This window comes from Talpa europaea (genome assembly GCF_964194135.1).
Source record: "Talpa europaea genome assembly, chromosome: 9".
In the NCBI taxonomy this organism is placed as follows: domain Eukaryota; kingdom Metazoa; phylum Chordata; class Mammalia; order Eulipotyphla; family Talpidae; genus Talpa; species Talpa europaea.
In genome coordinates, this window is record NC_140076.1 from 47,883,359 (window position 1) to 47,898,931 (window position 15,573).

At 34.7% G+C, this 15,573-nt stretch overlaps 1 protein-coding gene across 2 annotated transcripts in view; it reads left to right on the forward strand.

Annotated features, from left to right (window-relative positions):
- The window catches only part of ZZZ3 (zinc finger ZZ-type containing 3), a gene marked incomplete at its 3' end in the record, with an annotated part of 41,949 nt that overhangs the window by 15,523 nt on the left and 10,853 nt on the right, over nt 1-15,573 (forward strand). The window contains exons 2-4 of one of the 2 annotated variants that reach the window (XM_084243321.1): nt 12,326-12,464; nt 15,019-15,166; nt 15,249-15,364. In XM_084243321.1, the coding sequence (XP_084099447.1) occupies nt 12,326-12,464; nt 15,019-15,166; nt 15,249-15,364 (403 nt within the window). The remainder of the gene's footprint in view (nt 1-12,325; nt 12,465-15,018; nt 15,167-15,248; nt 15,365-15,573) is intronic. The other variant, XM_084243322.1, reaches the window with a different exon arrangement.

A 15,573-nucleotide genomic window follows, 5' to 3' on the forward strand; every position in this document is an offset into this window, starting at 1 on the left:
CTGGCTCTGGTGAATTCTCTCACCCTCCCGTGCTTCTGACTGTACCCAGTGCATGTATAAACAAAACAAACAAACAAATAAATATAAATAAACATGCCTCTATAAAATAAAAAAAAAAGATAGAGTGAAAAAATAACCGTAATTTGTTAATCATGCTTATAAATCATATAAAAATTATTGTTTATAGATCTGCATCTGTTTTGATTTGCTAGTTTTAGTGTACTCCTAGTTTGGCACTGGCACTGTGATTTGGGACTCCAAAGTTGCAGTGCTTTTCTTAAAGCTGGTGCTTCAGTCTTATAGATCCTTTATCAATCAACAAACATGCACCCTGTATCTACCGAGTGCCTACTCTAAGCTTGACTAAGATTTGGTCCCTTTCCCTGAGGAGTTTAAGGAGAAACATTTTAAACCACTGTCCAGCCTTTTCTAGCCAATCATTTGTATTTTAGTCATGCCTTTGTGTGTTCAGTTCTCCCAGTACTTTGTTTCCTTTTACCACTGAACTTTCTTCTTATGTCTGCATTATCAGTTAACAATTCAGTTATCTTCAGGGCATTTATGATCTATTAATTTTCCTTAATACTTGGGATGTGATTATAATGTATTTGTATGCTTGTTGCTTTCCTTCCCAAGAAAGTGGTTTAGAATAGATGAACAACTGGTAATTATCAAATACATAGAAGAAAGTTTTTTATTCCGTTCACAACTTTACTTTTTCTTTGTTTTTATCTGTCCTTGTTTCCTTTCCTTGTCTGACCTAAATCCCCCAACTTAAAGTCCACAGCTTTCTTGCCAACATATTTTCCTCCCCTCTTCCATTGCTTTTCCTTTTGTTACTTACTGCTGAAGAAAAATCACCCATTTCTGCTCATCAGTTCTGCTGTAAATTCATAGTTTATAGTTGGGTGCTTCTCAGGTTCCCTATACCTTTCTTTCTAATCAACTTTTTCTTTCTGACTTTTTTTAAGTGAAATTTTCAGGAGACATTCCCCTTACCACCATTGGTTCCTTTGATTGGTCCAATAATAATAAATCGACACTTGAGAAATTAGCAAGAGAAAAGAGAAACAACTTCATGTTCAACAGAGGTCCATAAAATATGCATCTTAGTGAATTACCAAAACAGCAGTTTATGTAATTTTTAGATAAAGAAGCTGTAAATTTGCGAACAACAAACAACAAGGAAATTTCTTAAGTGTTTTGTTTTGGACAACTAATTTGGTGGGTTAGGCAGAGCTTGATTTCATAACTTCTGGCTCTTATCTTTGGTACCTCTCCAACTTTCTGCTGGGAGGGTACCTTTTACAGAGATGTATATCCTGCTTTCAGGGAGAAGAGAGGAGGAGGACAAGAGACAACTCCTGTTTTTAGAACTTTAGAAGCAAGGGAGGTGGCTTAGGGTATCATTCATTTGTCGACTTTCTTTAATGTAAAATAATTAATGTGTTTAATATGCTCCTTAGGCACACCTTGGGCAGCCTGATCTGGGGCCTGACACAATTTTAAGTATTTTTTACTCTCATTAAGCTACCAGATACTCACTCCACGGACGACCTAGTTTTCTACTTCATGAGAAAATAGAAGGCAACAGAGCAGAACTACTGAAATCAAAATCTTGCCACATATTTTTCTGTATCTGCACCCATCCTTTGTGTGAGAGTATAAAGCCTATTGATTATGCTCTTGGGACTCAGAGAGGGTTACATAGCTTCAAATTAACCACTTAAAATGTCGGGCAAGTTATGTAGCCTTCTTGAAGATTTATTTCCCCCTCTATAAAAGGAAAGTAATAATGCATGTATGGCCAGCTGTTGCTTGTAAAGGGCTTAGCATAATATCTTACAAGTACTATACTTTAAATAGGAAGAGATGATGATGTTGATGTTGAAAACAACTTTAATTAGTGGAGGAAGGGATCTCTTTTTCTTATCCGAAGCTAAGCCTTCTACCAGTGAAGTAGGCCCCATCCTCTCTGACCTTTTTTTAAGAGACCTTGCCCTGTGTTCTGCTACCCTTTACTGATTTTTCAGAATCAGCCATAGTGTGCACTTTCCCAACAGCATTTAAGCATGCTTAAGTCTTTCCTGTTTTAAAAGTCATTTTTGGATATCCTGTATACTTTTTCAACTATTGTCCTACTTAGCTTTCTCCTTTAACAACTATGATTTCTTGACTACCATGATTCTACATCCTGTTTCTACTTTACCTTTCACTCATTCCTAAGTATTGATTGAAGTCTAGCTTCGACCTCCATCACTTTGCTGGGGTGGCTTCCGGTGATTTTCTTGTATGAAATTCAATAGACATACCTCAGTCTTTTACCTTATGCTTTTTTATTAGAATTTGATTTTGCAACACTTTATCTGCCTTTATGATATGTTACTTTTGTCTAGACAGTTAATAAATGCTGGGCTTATAGGTTTGTAGTGCCTATCTCATAAATCTCTGAAATTACTCACTTTTCTAACTCCATTCCCACTACTTTAAACAGTCTGTCTTCCCCTTGGTAATTACAGTGACTCATTAATTGATTTCCCTCAAGAATCTTGCTTCACTCTATTTTTACTCTGATTTATACCAAACTTGTTTTTTGCCTAGAAGCATTCCTGCATAATGTCCCTTTTGTTTGGAACAATCCTTGAACTGTGATGTATTTTTGCAATTTGTTTGTTTTTAGCCCTTTCTTTCAGGCCCTTCAATATACTCCAGGCTCATCTACCCAGTCTTAGAAATTAGCTATCTCTTCAAGGAATCTTCGTTCCATTTTTTGGCAGATGTTAGAGGACAGTATTTGGATGCTATGTGTGCTTACTGCTACTGGGATGTTGTTTATTTAGCTATCTCAACTGGCAGAGGAAGATACTGTGAATATATACTACCTTGTGGATGCATGCATATCTATAAATATTTTTGTACTAATACTAAGGTAAATATATGTTCATATTTATATGAATTCCTGTCTCTAATCCACTGTATTGCCACATGATCATTCTAGATCTCCCAGCTTATCTGTATCTTCAGCACTGACAAATCTGACTGCTTATCACCCATTTATTTGTTTAATTCCATTATATATGTTTAGCAATATTAGAATTGTTAACTCTTACTCTTCATGGGAAATGACTGTCAACTAGAACCTAATGCTGTGTACAGTTTCTTTTGCCTTTAATTTTACAGATACCACTCACTTCCAAGTTAGCTGGATCAGGAGGACCTTTTCTTTCAACAGTGAGGTTGCTTCATACAATTGGAATATAGTTAGATCCTCTTGTCACAGGTTACACTTTAGATCCCTTGACCTTTTAAATGATTTAAAAGCACTTGGTTTTGGTTTTAAAACATTAAGGTTGGACCTCCCTGGTGGCACAGTGGTTGAGCACTGGGCTGCGAAGCTGCCCGCAGCCTCTGCAACACTGGTTCGATCCCCTGCCGCAGGCCAGGGTCCCACATGGCGCGGGTCCAACATGGCACGCAGACCTCTCCTGTCCTGCCCGCTGCTCCCCTCAGCAGTGTACTTTGTCAGTCTGCCAGTTCTGTTCCCTGCTCTGGCTCTGGTGAATTCTCTCACCCACCGCACATCTGACTGTTCCCAGAGCTTGTATAAATAAATAAACAAACAAACAAATCTTAAAAAAACAAAAACAAAAAACATTAAGGTTCATTCTCTATATACTTTCAAGTTTTATTGGTTATGCATCCAGTATTACAGTATCACAGTATCATTAAAAATGATTTTACTGGTATTAACAATCCTCTATGCTTTGTGTATTGAACCTCTTACCTTCCCTCACACTTCTGAGAACTAAGCTATTTACTGTCTCTATAGCTTTACCTTTATAAGATATCATATAATTGGAGTCATATACCTTTTTCAGGTGAAGTAATTTATTTTTTTTTTTTTTATAGAGGCATGCTTTATTTATTTATTTGTTTGTTTGTTTTGTTTATACATGCACTGGGTACAGCCAGAAGCGGGAGGGTGAGAGAATTCACCAGAGCCAGAGCGGGGAGCAGAGCAGGCAGAAGGACCGAAGTACCCTGCTGAGGGGAGCAGCAGGCGGCAGGAGAGGTCTGCGCGCCATGCGGGACCCTCCTCTGGTGGCCGGGGAGCAGCCGGGGATCGAACCGGCGCCGCATAGGCCGCCAGCAGCTTCGCAACTCAGTGCTCAACCGCTGCGCCACCGGGGAGGCCCCGTAATTTATTTTTTAAATGTTCTTACCTAGTATTTTTAGAAACATTATCTCAGAATGACCTTGATGGAAGTCTAGTTCAAACTTATACCTAAGACATCTTTCCCTACATTGTCTTTTGATGTTGCTTGTTCAGTATCTATTTGAACTTATGTAAGTCTTTCCTTATGTTGAGCCTCAGATTCCTCCCTGGAACATCTACTCAGTGATGTGAATTTGACTTTGGGATGATTTAGAATAGGTCTGTTCTTTTTTCTACATAGTAGACTCTCACATTGGGGTCTTTTCCACCTCCCCCCAGTGATTTTTTTAATTTCTCAAAGGATCTCATATCTTGAACGCAGTTTTAATGCTCTTTTGCCATCTAAATTTCTTTTAGCTTTTCTGCTCTTCAGAACCCTATCTGGTTAACAATTTCTGGGTATTCTTCAGTGTTAAATATGGTGTTGAGAAAGTAACTTTAACTACCAGTTACTTAGCTTTCTATGTGGTCTCCATGGCTGTTTTCATCTTTCTCAAATTTGTCTTATACATTACAGCTTATACATTAAATGTAGATGTTTGCTTGTATGATCATTGTTCGACTTACAGTTTTATTCCATATAGTGATATTTTATGCAGGCCATGCTTCAGAATAGAATATGGAGTATTTTTGTTTTTAATACAGACATGCTCAACTTACACTTCCTAGGGATTCTGGAAGTAAAAAGTAATTTTGGAGACTCTTATTTTGTATAAAGAGGAAACTGAAGGCCTGATAGATGTCTAATTGGTTTGTGCTTAAATATATTTTGTCAGAATGGAACTACAACCCATATCTCTTGGTCCAATCCAATCTATAGCTCTTTCTACTAATTTAAAGACTTCAGTGCTTTCATTTTACCTTTATGTTGTATTTATCTACACTATCACTTTTCTCTCACTTAACCTCCTTATACTATACCTTGCATTATTCTACCTGGATTATCGTGACTTCTTTTCCTTTTCCTGTCAAAAATCATACATTTTTTTAGGATTCAGATTGTTTTTTACTACTTTTATGAAATACTGCTTGGATTTCCTAGGAATGATCACTTTGTTTATATCATACTTCTGCACTCATCATGGTTAATCACATTTTATATATGTGTTTTCTCTTACACTACATTAATCATTATGATTCTTGCAAATTTTAGAAATCAACTAGGAATTTTATAAATGTTCTTGTTTTTGAATATTTAAATAAGCATCTGTCAGTGTACACACTGCATATTGTAATTATCTTGAGGGTAGGACTACTTGTTTATACTTGTATCCTTCAGAATAGCTAATGTAGTGCTTTGTTCAATTAAAGGTGCTTGCTTGATAAATGTTTGAATGGATCATACATGTTCCAGTCAGTATTGTTTCTTTTTTGAGCAGCCACTTTACACTTTAACAGTTACTTATGATGATTTTCAAGCCTTACAATTTTTTGTGCATGTCAAGGCAAGTTCATGCCATCTTACAGTTGTCTAGTTATTTTGTAGTTTAATTCTCGATTTTCTGTATATACGGTTAAATTCATCTTGTGTGATATTTTAGCTTGCTTGGTATTTTTAATGGTGATTTTTTTTTTTTTTTTTTTTTGTCTACAGTATTTCCTATCCTCCTCAATGTATTTGATAAGAATGCCTTTTATAGGGCCTCCCTGGTGGCGCAGCGGTTGAGCGCTGGGTTGCGAAGCTGCCCGCGGCCTCTGCGGCACCGGTTCAATCCCCGCTGCTCCCCGGCCACTGGAGGAGGGTCCCACATGGCGTGCAGACCTCTCCTGCCGCCCACTGCTCCCCTCAGCAGTATACTTTGGTCCTTCTGCCTGTTTTGCTCCCCGCTCTGGCTCTGGTGAATTCTCTCACCCTCCCGCGCTTCTGACTGTACCCAGTGCATGTATAAACAAAAAACCAAACAAACAAATAAATAAATAAAACATGCCTCTATTAAAAAAAAAAAAGAATGCCTTTTATATATCCATCTAAATCTTAAGTGTTGAAAAGGATTGAGACTATGCACCTGTAGTCTACCTGAAGTACTCATAAGATACCATAAATACTATTAAAATAGTGTTCTGTATGTAGTAGTGGTTTAACCACTGGAAAGACATCCATCCAAGTAACTATTCAGCTCATTTTCTTTTGTAGGTTCTGTTTGTTTTCATCTTTATGAGCACTTTTTATGTCTCTTTAACCATAATATGCTACTGGACTGTATTAAGAAAGTAGAAAAATGACTTTCTTTTCAAGGATCACAAATATAATAAAAAACTAGAAGAAGTATGCCTAAAAATTCCTGCCTTCAAGAAGTATACTATTCACTGACCCTTGAAATCTCCAGTCCCTTCATAAACTACAACCATTATATTTCTGGTAATTTCTTTTTGGAAGTAACCATGAAAGAAAGTGATTAATGCATTATAAGTAGACAGTGTGAAGTAGAGGAAACTTAGATCTTTTCAAATATCTTCCTTCCTGAGAGCAGTAATTTGGCATACTTCTTGCTGCAGACAGAGCTTATAAACTCAGGTCTCACATATAATTCTGTATAAGAAAAAGTGACAATGCTACATTTATGTATACAATATAAAGTTAATATACTTACAACTCAGGAAGAGTTAAAAGTAATATAAGGAAATAATGATCAGAGACCAGAGTCAAACAAGTATCTTGTAATTCTGGAGTGTTTCACTTTGAAAAAAGCTTTTGCAGTGATTTAAATGGCTCATTCTTCTCATATTATAGCTGAGGAAGCTAAGGGCCAAGGTTTAATGACTTCGATAAGGTCCCATTAGTTATTTGTTGATAAAGGATCTTGAACCTGGACTCCTGTGTGAATCTTAAATTTATAAAAGAGTAAGTGATTTTGCTAACATTTTCTTCCCAGTAAACTTTTCCTTAACAAATTTGTGTTATATCTCAAAACAGTGATACATTTACATATAACTACACAACAATTATGAAATAGACAGCCCCTGTAATTGTTTAGCCATGATGTAGGTTAAGAAATAAAACATTGACAGCCTTCCAGAAGTCCCATGGAATAGTTACGTAGTTGTGTGCCATTCCTCTTCTCAGAGATAACCACTATCTTTTGAGAAAATCACTTTACTGTTTTACAAGGTCTTACAACCTATGTTCATATCCCTAAGCAATAAAGTTTAGTTTAGTTTTTGAACCATAATATGTGTGCTCTTTTGTTATTATGTTTGTGATAGTGATTTGTGTTGTTATAAATAAATACAGTAATACATGACTTAATGTTAGGGATATGTATCAGGTGATTCCTAGTCTGTGAATATCATAGAGTGTAATTACATAAACCCTTATGGTATGGCCTGCTACACATCTAGGCTAATAGGTATATGCTGTTGGGGCCACCATCATATATGTGGTCTGTTATTGACCAGTACATTGTTAAGCAGTGCATGACTATAGATAGAATTTTCCATGTTCATTATTGTGTAGTATTCTATTGTAGATCTATGACACAGTTTATCCATTCTACTTAGATGTATATTTGGATTGTTTCTGGCTTGGGGTTATCATGATAAGCCTGCTGTAAACATATCATGACAAGCCTGCTGTAAACATGTATAGTCCAGATATTCTTGAGTCTACATACCTTTATGGCAAGTATCTGGGTCTTGGGGTATGTGTATCTTCAGTCTTAGTATTTCATAACAAACAGGCATTTCTTCTACTTAGATTTATCTACTTCCAGTTCACCCTTTTTCCTGGGGTGTTGCCATCTAGGGTCACAGGCAAGAATATAGGCTTGTTTCTGAGTCTCTACCTTTGGTAGATCCTAGACGCTAACTTTGATCTTCCACCATTTTAAGCTATCAAAAACACTGCTCTGTCTTTCACTCTCTTTTGAATCAGTAAATTGTTAGGGCAAAAGTGCCCCAAAGCATGTTTAAATTTTTTGGCTTTCATCTTTTTCATAGTAATACCTCATGATTCTGTTAGCTCTCATCATTTTAAAGCCTTTTAAATATTTTTTCTAGCTTGTCTTCAATGAAGAATTTGTTCTGAATTTGTGTCATCTATAATTCTCAAAGAGGAAATTTGTTCTCACTGAGTTTTGGGTTTTAATTGTTTTTTTAAAATTTGAATTTGCTTTCTTTTCAAAGCTACATAGTTTTTGTAATTTCCCATTATTCCCTGTTGCTACTTTCGAGTTCACCTTTTATTCTTTGTGTCTTGCTTTCTTGTATGTTTGATAATTTTGAAATGTCTGCTGTTAACCTTCCTTTGGAAAATTATTTATGGGTTATAGGCCTTGGGTGAATGAAGATGTGTGCTTCAGAGAGAATTGCATTTGCTACTGTAGATATCTTGGTGGGGGATGAGGTGTGTTTACAGTCTGGAATGACTGCTTTAAACTATAGTCATGGCTTAACTTTTTAAGCTATCTGTGTATTATGACTTGAGGTAGTAAATATGTACAAGGACTCTCTGTGGTAACAGCTTTTTATGCTTGAAACTCTTCTCTCCTTTCCTTAGTCTGTTGAGGCAACAACTCTTCTATGGGATGGGAGTGTTAGACAGGGTTGAAGCTTAATAGGAGAAGGTCTCCTATTAGAATACCTACCTTGATGACTTTGTTTACTCTTCCCTGGCCAAGTAAAATACAGAAAATTGAACTCAAGCTTACATAGTTTAGTACCTTGCTGCTGCTTCTATGTTTTACAAGTAAACAGGACTTTTTTTTACTTTTTTTTTTTTTCAAGATTTATTTGTTTATGCATACAAGAAAAGGGGTACAGGCTGGAGGTATGGGGTGTGAGAGGACTCGCCAGAGACCGAGTGGGGAGTAGAATAGGTGGATTGACTGAAATACACTGCTGAGGGGAGCAGTGGGCGAGATAGGAGAGGTCTGCTGCACCATGTGGGTCACCTCCCTGACCAGGGATCGAACTTGTGCTGCAGTGGCTGCGGATAGCTTCATAGTGCTGCGTCTTAACCCCTTGTGCCACCAGGGAGGCCCTTTACTTGTTTTTAATTCAGAACTCTCAGATATTTTCAGTATGGGGTTGATCTTTATACCTGGAAAGACATATCAGAAACTGAGGAATTTGTTTTAATTTAACACAGAATATCTTAAAAGCTTTTTTATTATTCTCTAATAACAATTGGAGTTTCATAGGAGGTGAGTGGGAGAACATTTGTGAATTGTTGAATTTGTAGTTTCTGTAGAATCGGTGTGCGAAACCCTTCACAAAGGAAGAGAAAATAGTATATAGCCTCCTGTTTCACCAAGTAGATTTTTTAAAAATGTGTATTCTATTCACATAAAAATAATTTCTGTGCAAACCTATATGTGCCTAATGAGCCCAGTATTTTGCAGGAAGTAGAAATAGCACACTTAACTGAAATAATGATGCAGTTAGGGAAAATTGAGGCATTTGCCTCCCAAATTGTTTTAAAGTGGTAACTACTAGAAGGGCTTATGTTACTGTTTAAAATGTCCAATGAGTCAATGCATTTTATACATGTTTTTATTTGGTTGAAAATGTAATTCCACATGTATCTTGCTCTTGTATTATTTCCTTCTGGCACATAAATCTGTGCTTGTATGCACATATATATGCCTGTGAAAACTGATTATCAGTTTTTTATATCTCTTTAAGTGAAGTTGAATGACGAGTGCATTTATTCTGTTAACTCCCATTTTTTTTCTCTTTAAAGTCATCATTAAAATAGTATTCAAGCTGTTCTTTCCCAGTAGCAAAGTGTAGTGAATAGCTTCTTTGTTACTCAGTTTTAATGTAAGAAAATTTTAAAACTTTGGTAAACCAAAATAAAAATATGATAAACATCTGTATGCCAATTAGCTAGTTATGAGTTGTTGACAACTTTTTGTAGTATTTGTTCTTTTCTTCTCTACTTTCCTCTCATCCTTTCTGCTACCCCATGCAGTACTATAATTTATTTTCTGAATCATTTAAAGTATTTTGTATATTCATCATTCTTATACTTGTTTTACTTTCTTAAAACAAGACCATTCTCCTGCATAACCTTACATACCTTATCATAGCCCAGCAGTTTGACATTGATGCAGTAAAATGATGTAATTCACAATTTATATTTCAGTTTTTCTGCTTTCCTTTAAAAAATGACCTTACAGCTATGAACATCCTTTCATCTAGAGCAGGGCTTAGTAAACTTTTCCTTAAACAGCCAGAGAATAAATATTTTAGAATTTGGAAATCATGTGGTTTCTGTTGTAGCTATTGTACTCTGATTGTAGTTAGAAAACAACCAAGGACATTATTTAAACAGATGAGTGTGGTTTTGTTCCAATAACACTTAATAAAAACAGGCAGACCATGAGTTTCTTCCCAGTGTTAGTGTGGCACTTTTAAGCTTCTGCTTTTTTCCTTATTACCCTAGTTTTACTTGTGCCTCACCGTTAACTGTGTTTATGGCAGTTTCCTAAAAGTTTAATGGATGTACAGTTGTATTTATATTGATGATAAAGAAATGCGCAACTCATTCTTAAAATATGGGTCAATTATTAAGATACCATGACAGCTAATGGGGTGGGAGGTCATGAAGGTGGAGTAAGGCAGTTAAGAGTATTCAGGAGAGCATAGGTTCTAGTATCCACTCACTGTCATTACCCTAGATTGTCATTACCTAGGTTGTGCTTGCCTGGTAGAAACAGCCAGCACAGGCAGGATTTGTATACCTCAAAACAAAAGGAGACTTAGTGAAAATGAGTTTAGACTTTAACTTCTGTAACTTATCTAAGAATGACAGTATTGCCTTTGCTTTCTAACTTAGAGTTCTAACTTTCAAATGAGGTATCTCTAGGTTGAGAGGAATCTTTTAGCAGTTTTTACCTTAATTATTAAACATTTCATTGGGGACTAGTTAACACGGTACTTGAGAACAAGAATAAAGTGTGCTTTTAGTCAGGGGGTTGAGAAAGTATTCTGATAGAGAATGTCATGTCATTCATGGTTATGAATCTCAAACTTGCATTTTTTTACCTTTAAAATTTATGCCAGTTTGCTGACTTCTGAATTTTGAAGGTTCATTATATTTTCTGATTGCATGGAACATTATTTGTCCATTCAAAAGGTATCTGTTTAGCATCTATGTGCTGGGAGGTGTGTTGCACACTAGATTAAAAAAAAAAAAAACAGATGTGTTTGCCATTATGGAGCTTATAGTCTAGAGCGAAACAGAATGCAAGTAATTTGAAGCCATAAGGGAAAATTGTGCTTCACTAATAATAAGTGAACTCAGAGTTGTTATTTTTTTTTCCCCCAGAATATGTTTTAGCATTCAGAGCTTTTGGGCTAACACATTTCAATATATGTATTGATATTTGAAATTATACTTTAGTCAGAGAGGTAGGATAGTTTGAACCACTGGAGAGGGGGAGGACGAGGGAGAGAGGGAATGATTTAGTATGTGTACTTAGTGAAATTTCAGGGTAATAACAGATGACAGATAGTAGATTCGTACAAATAAAATTGTTAAATGAAAGTAAAAAATACTTTAAAGCCTTTCTTTAAAAATGTTCAATACTTAAGAAGTTAAAGTTTGTCTTTAGTTACGTGCTGAGGAACAATAATAATTTAGACTTCTTCTAAAATGGAAGGTATAATAGAGCAAGTGAGAATCATGAGACCTAAGACCATGTCTGATTTATGTGACAAACATAATCTAACTCTGGGCAAGAAAATGTATCTCAGATTTCGTATTGTAACAGACTACTGCAGAAGTGCTAAATTTGGTTCGCTCTCCTAGTGCTAAAATATTATGATTTTATTTTTATTTAACAATTTCTTAATGACTTTGTTGGACAGTCAACATTCTTATAATCTGTAATTATTCAGGTTTAAGAATTAAAAACTTAATATGGGGGAAATAAGGCTTTGCTTTCTCTAACTGATATTTTCTGACTAGGTACTTCGTATCTCAGGAAGACCTCATTTATTCCCAGTAATATGTTTTACTAAACTCTTTCAGGTAACTTTAAAAAGACTGTGTGACTTAATAGTAGATCATGGCTTGAACTCAGTTTTATTTATTGTTGTAACTAGGAAATTTTAGTGAGTTTTGTTTTTTTTGTTTTGTTCTTTTGGTCTTTTTTTGGTCTCTAGTTATCAGAGACTGTTACAGACAATTGCTGTACTCGAGGCTCAACGTTCTCAAGCAGTCCAGGATCTTGAAAGTTTAGGCAGACATCAGAGAGAGGCACTAAAGAATCCCATTGGATTTGTGGAAAAACTCCAGAAGAAGGTATATATTGAGCACTTTTTAAGATTTATTGAGATATATTTGGTAATAACTTGGTTTATTCTTTTTAAATGGTTATATACTTTTAAAATGTAAGATGTACTGCCTGCCTTCACTCTACCAAACACACAGGGAAATATGCCCCCATGAAAATATCTAGGAGCTCCTATTGGATATTTGTATAGGAATTTGATGTCATATCCTGGCCATTTTTCTAGAATTCCTGTTACCTTCCTACGTTGGGGTGTTTTTAGGACTTAAGGCTTTATTAACTGCTTTAGTTTTGAGTTACCTTTTAAATTCTTAACATAGCAAAATAGAAGCAATGATGATAAAAACAAAAAATATTTTAAATATCTTTAAAGTTATTGCCAAGTCTGCGAAGTAGAATAAAACTTATTTTGTTTTGAAATTCCTTTTTTAAGTGTGAAAATTTCTTCATTTTTCTGTTTTCCTTCAAACAGCTTTCATGTTTAACAGTTAATCATTTAAATGTTATACCTGATATTATACCACCATTCTTGGTGTATAAATATGGGGATCAACTAGATGTGCATTTAGGTTATGTGTCTTGACTTAGGGGCCCACTAATTATTCAATACATTTGAGAGGCAAAATACTAATCAGCATTGTTGAAAAGATTAAAACTGAAAAAATATGAAAAAGAATCTTCACCTTAATAAAACAAATTTAGTCTGTGTAGTATGACACCTTTAGTTATGAGTTACTTGTGTTAAAAGAGTAGCAAAAATGGTCTACAGTAGATGTTAAAGGAGCTATATTTCAGTTACATATATTATTTGGATTTTTGAAATCTGTATTATTCACTTGGCAAGCATTCCTTTTTCTCTGTTTCCAAAACATTGAAATTATAATGGAATTAGAGGCTCTACCTTTGTTAAAGAGGACCCACTTAAGTTTTCATTGATTTTATACTGATGTTACTAAACAATCTGCTGGCACAGAAAGATACAGTACTTTACAATAATTATTTAAAATGGGTTAAGCTAAAATATGTGGTGTTAGAAAAGTGCATTTTAATAGAAAATTTATTGACCTTAATCTCATTTTATTCATGTTTCCAGATAGGCATAAAGATGCAATTAGGCTCATTTACTGGATTAGTATATAATTGATTATTTGCTGGTTTTCTGTTTCTAGGGTTGAGTTTATACTGAGTTTCTTTTCACTTTATTTCTGAAACAGATGTGATATTGACCATCTTAAGAATTTTTTTATAAAAATGTGTAGATTTAATATTAAATCCAGATTCTTGAATGTTCTTGAGGTGTGTTCCTTGCAAAAAAAAGTTTGTCTACTAGATTTAATTTAGAGGTAGATTCTTCAGTTTTTCTGTGTTTATTTATGCATGCTTAGTTTGCCTATTTCCTTTAGGTTTACTGTATTAATAAAGTTGTTGGTATGTGATCTGTTTAGTAGACATGTAACAACTCCCAATTGAAATTCATGAAACTTGTATTGAATGCAGTGAACATTTATGGCTTGTTAGTTTTCTTTCTTATTACCATCATTATATTAAAATACATTGCTTTCTAATTTTGCAAAAGTTGAGGCCTTAGGTCAATAATGTATTTTGGTGATAATGGTATATTATGTCATACACAAAATAAAAACTAGAAATTGTGTCACAAAGTAGATTTTACTTGCAGTTCATAATTTAGGACCTGATTTTTTTCTCAGTGTTTTATTATGAACATTTTTAAATACTCAGAAAAGTTGAAAGTATTGTATAGTTAACGCCTGTATGTATATACACACCTGACTCCACAATGAACATTTTTACTATGTTTGCTTTATCCTGCATCTGTCAGTGCTTCTATTAATCCTTATATCTTATTTTAAGATGAATGCATTTGATGCATTTCAAAGTTGCAGGTAAAAACACTTCACACAAAAGTACTGCAGAATGTCGATCGTTAGCTAAAATTCTTTTTTTTTCTTTTTTTAAGGGAAAATTTACAGTCAGATTCACAAATCCTAATTGTACTATTCTGTGAGTTCTGACAAATACATAAATTCGTGCAATCTAAATTGCTATAGATAGAGATTATAGTCACCTGGTTTTAGTAATGATGCTAACTAATGACTTTTAAGGGTGGTTGATAAAATAACTAAATTCCAACTAAACTAAAGGTGTAACCTTGATTCTTAAAATGTCATACTTTTTTATAAATACAAGATGGTAAGTGAAGATGCAGGGGTACATTTCATTCATTGTAATCAAATACATTCTGTATTCTCAGAGATGAAAAGCTTTCTTTGCTATTTATGTTTAAAGTGTCAGTGATACGGTATAATATGTCTATATTTTTCAGCTTTATAGCTCTAAAAATAATAGTTATGTTTTATTAAACTTGTTTTTCTTCATTATCATTTATTTTACCATTTTAATGGTAAGTTCATTAGCTATTGGATGCAGAGAATGAATAGAAAAACTTGATTGATGGTTATTTGGATTTGGGATCTGAAAATTTTGTGTAGTTGATTATTTCTTGAATTAAATTTAGATTGTCATTTTTATCTTTTTTCCCCCCAGGCTGATATAGGGCTTCCGTATCCCCAGAGAGTTGTTCAGTTGCCCGAGATTGTGTGGGACCAATATACCAATAGCCTTGGGAACTTTGAAAGAGAATTTAAAAATCGTAAAAGACATACTAGGAGAGTTAAGCTAGTTTTTGATAAAGGTAAGAAATTACATGGTAAGAATTTAAATAGAGAATTCTGGCAATCTAGCTTACATAATTCTATATATTGTCTTCTTTTTAGTAGGTTTACCTGCTAGACCAAAAAGTCCTTTAGATCCTAAGAAGGATGGAGAGTCCCTTTCTTACTCTATGTTGCCTTTGAGTGATGGTCCAGAAGGCTCAAACAGTCGTCCTCAGGTAAGTGTAATAAAGTGTTTGATTAGGAAAATTGAATTGTAGATAAAACTTTTTAAAATTACTTGTTTGTATTAAAAGTCAAGCAGCCTTTCACTGGAAGATAGTAAGGCATGAAATTTGAAATGAAGGGAGACTGGGTTGGAGCCCCAGTTTCACGAACTAGCTATGGAACTTCCAATGTCATTTATATTAAAGTCTCCAAGCTACAG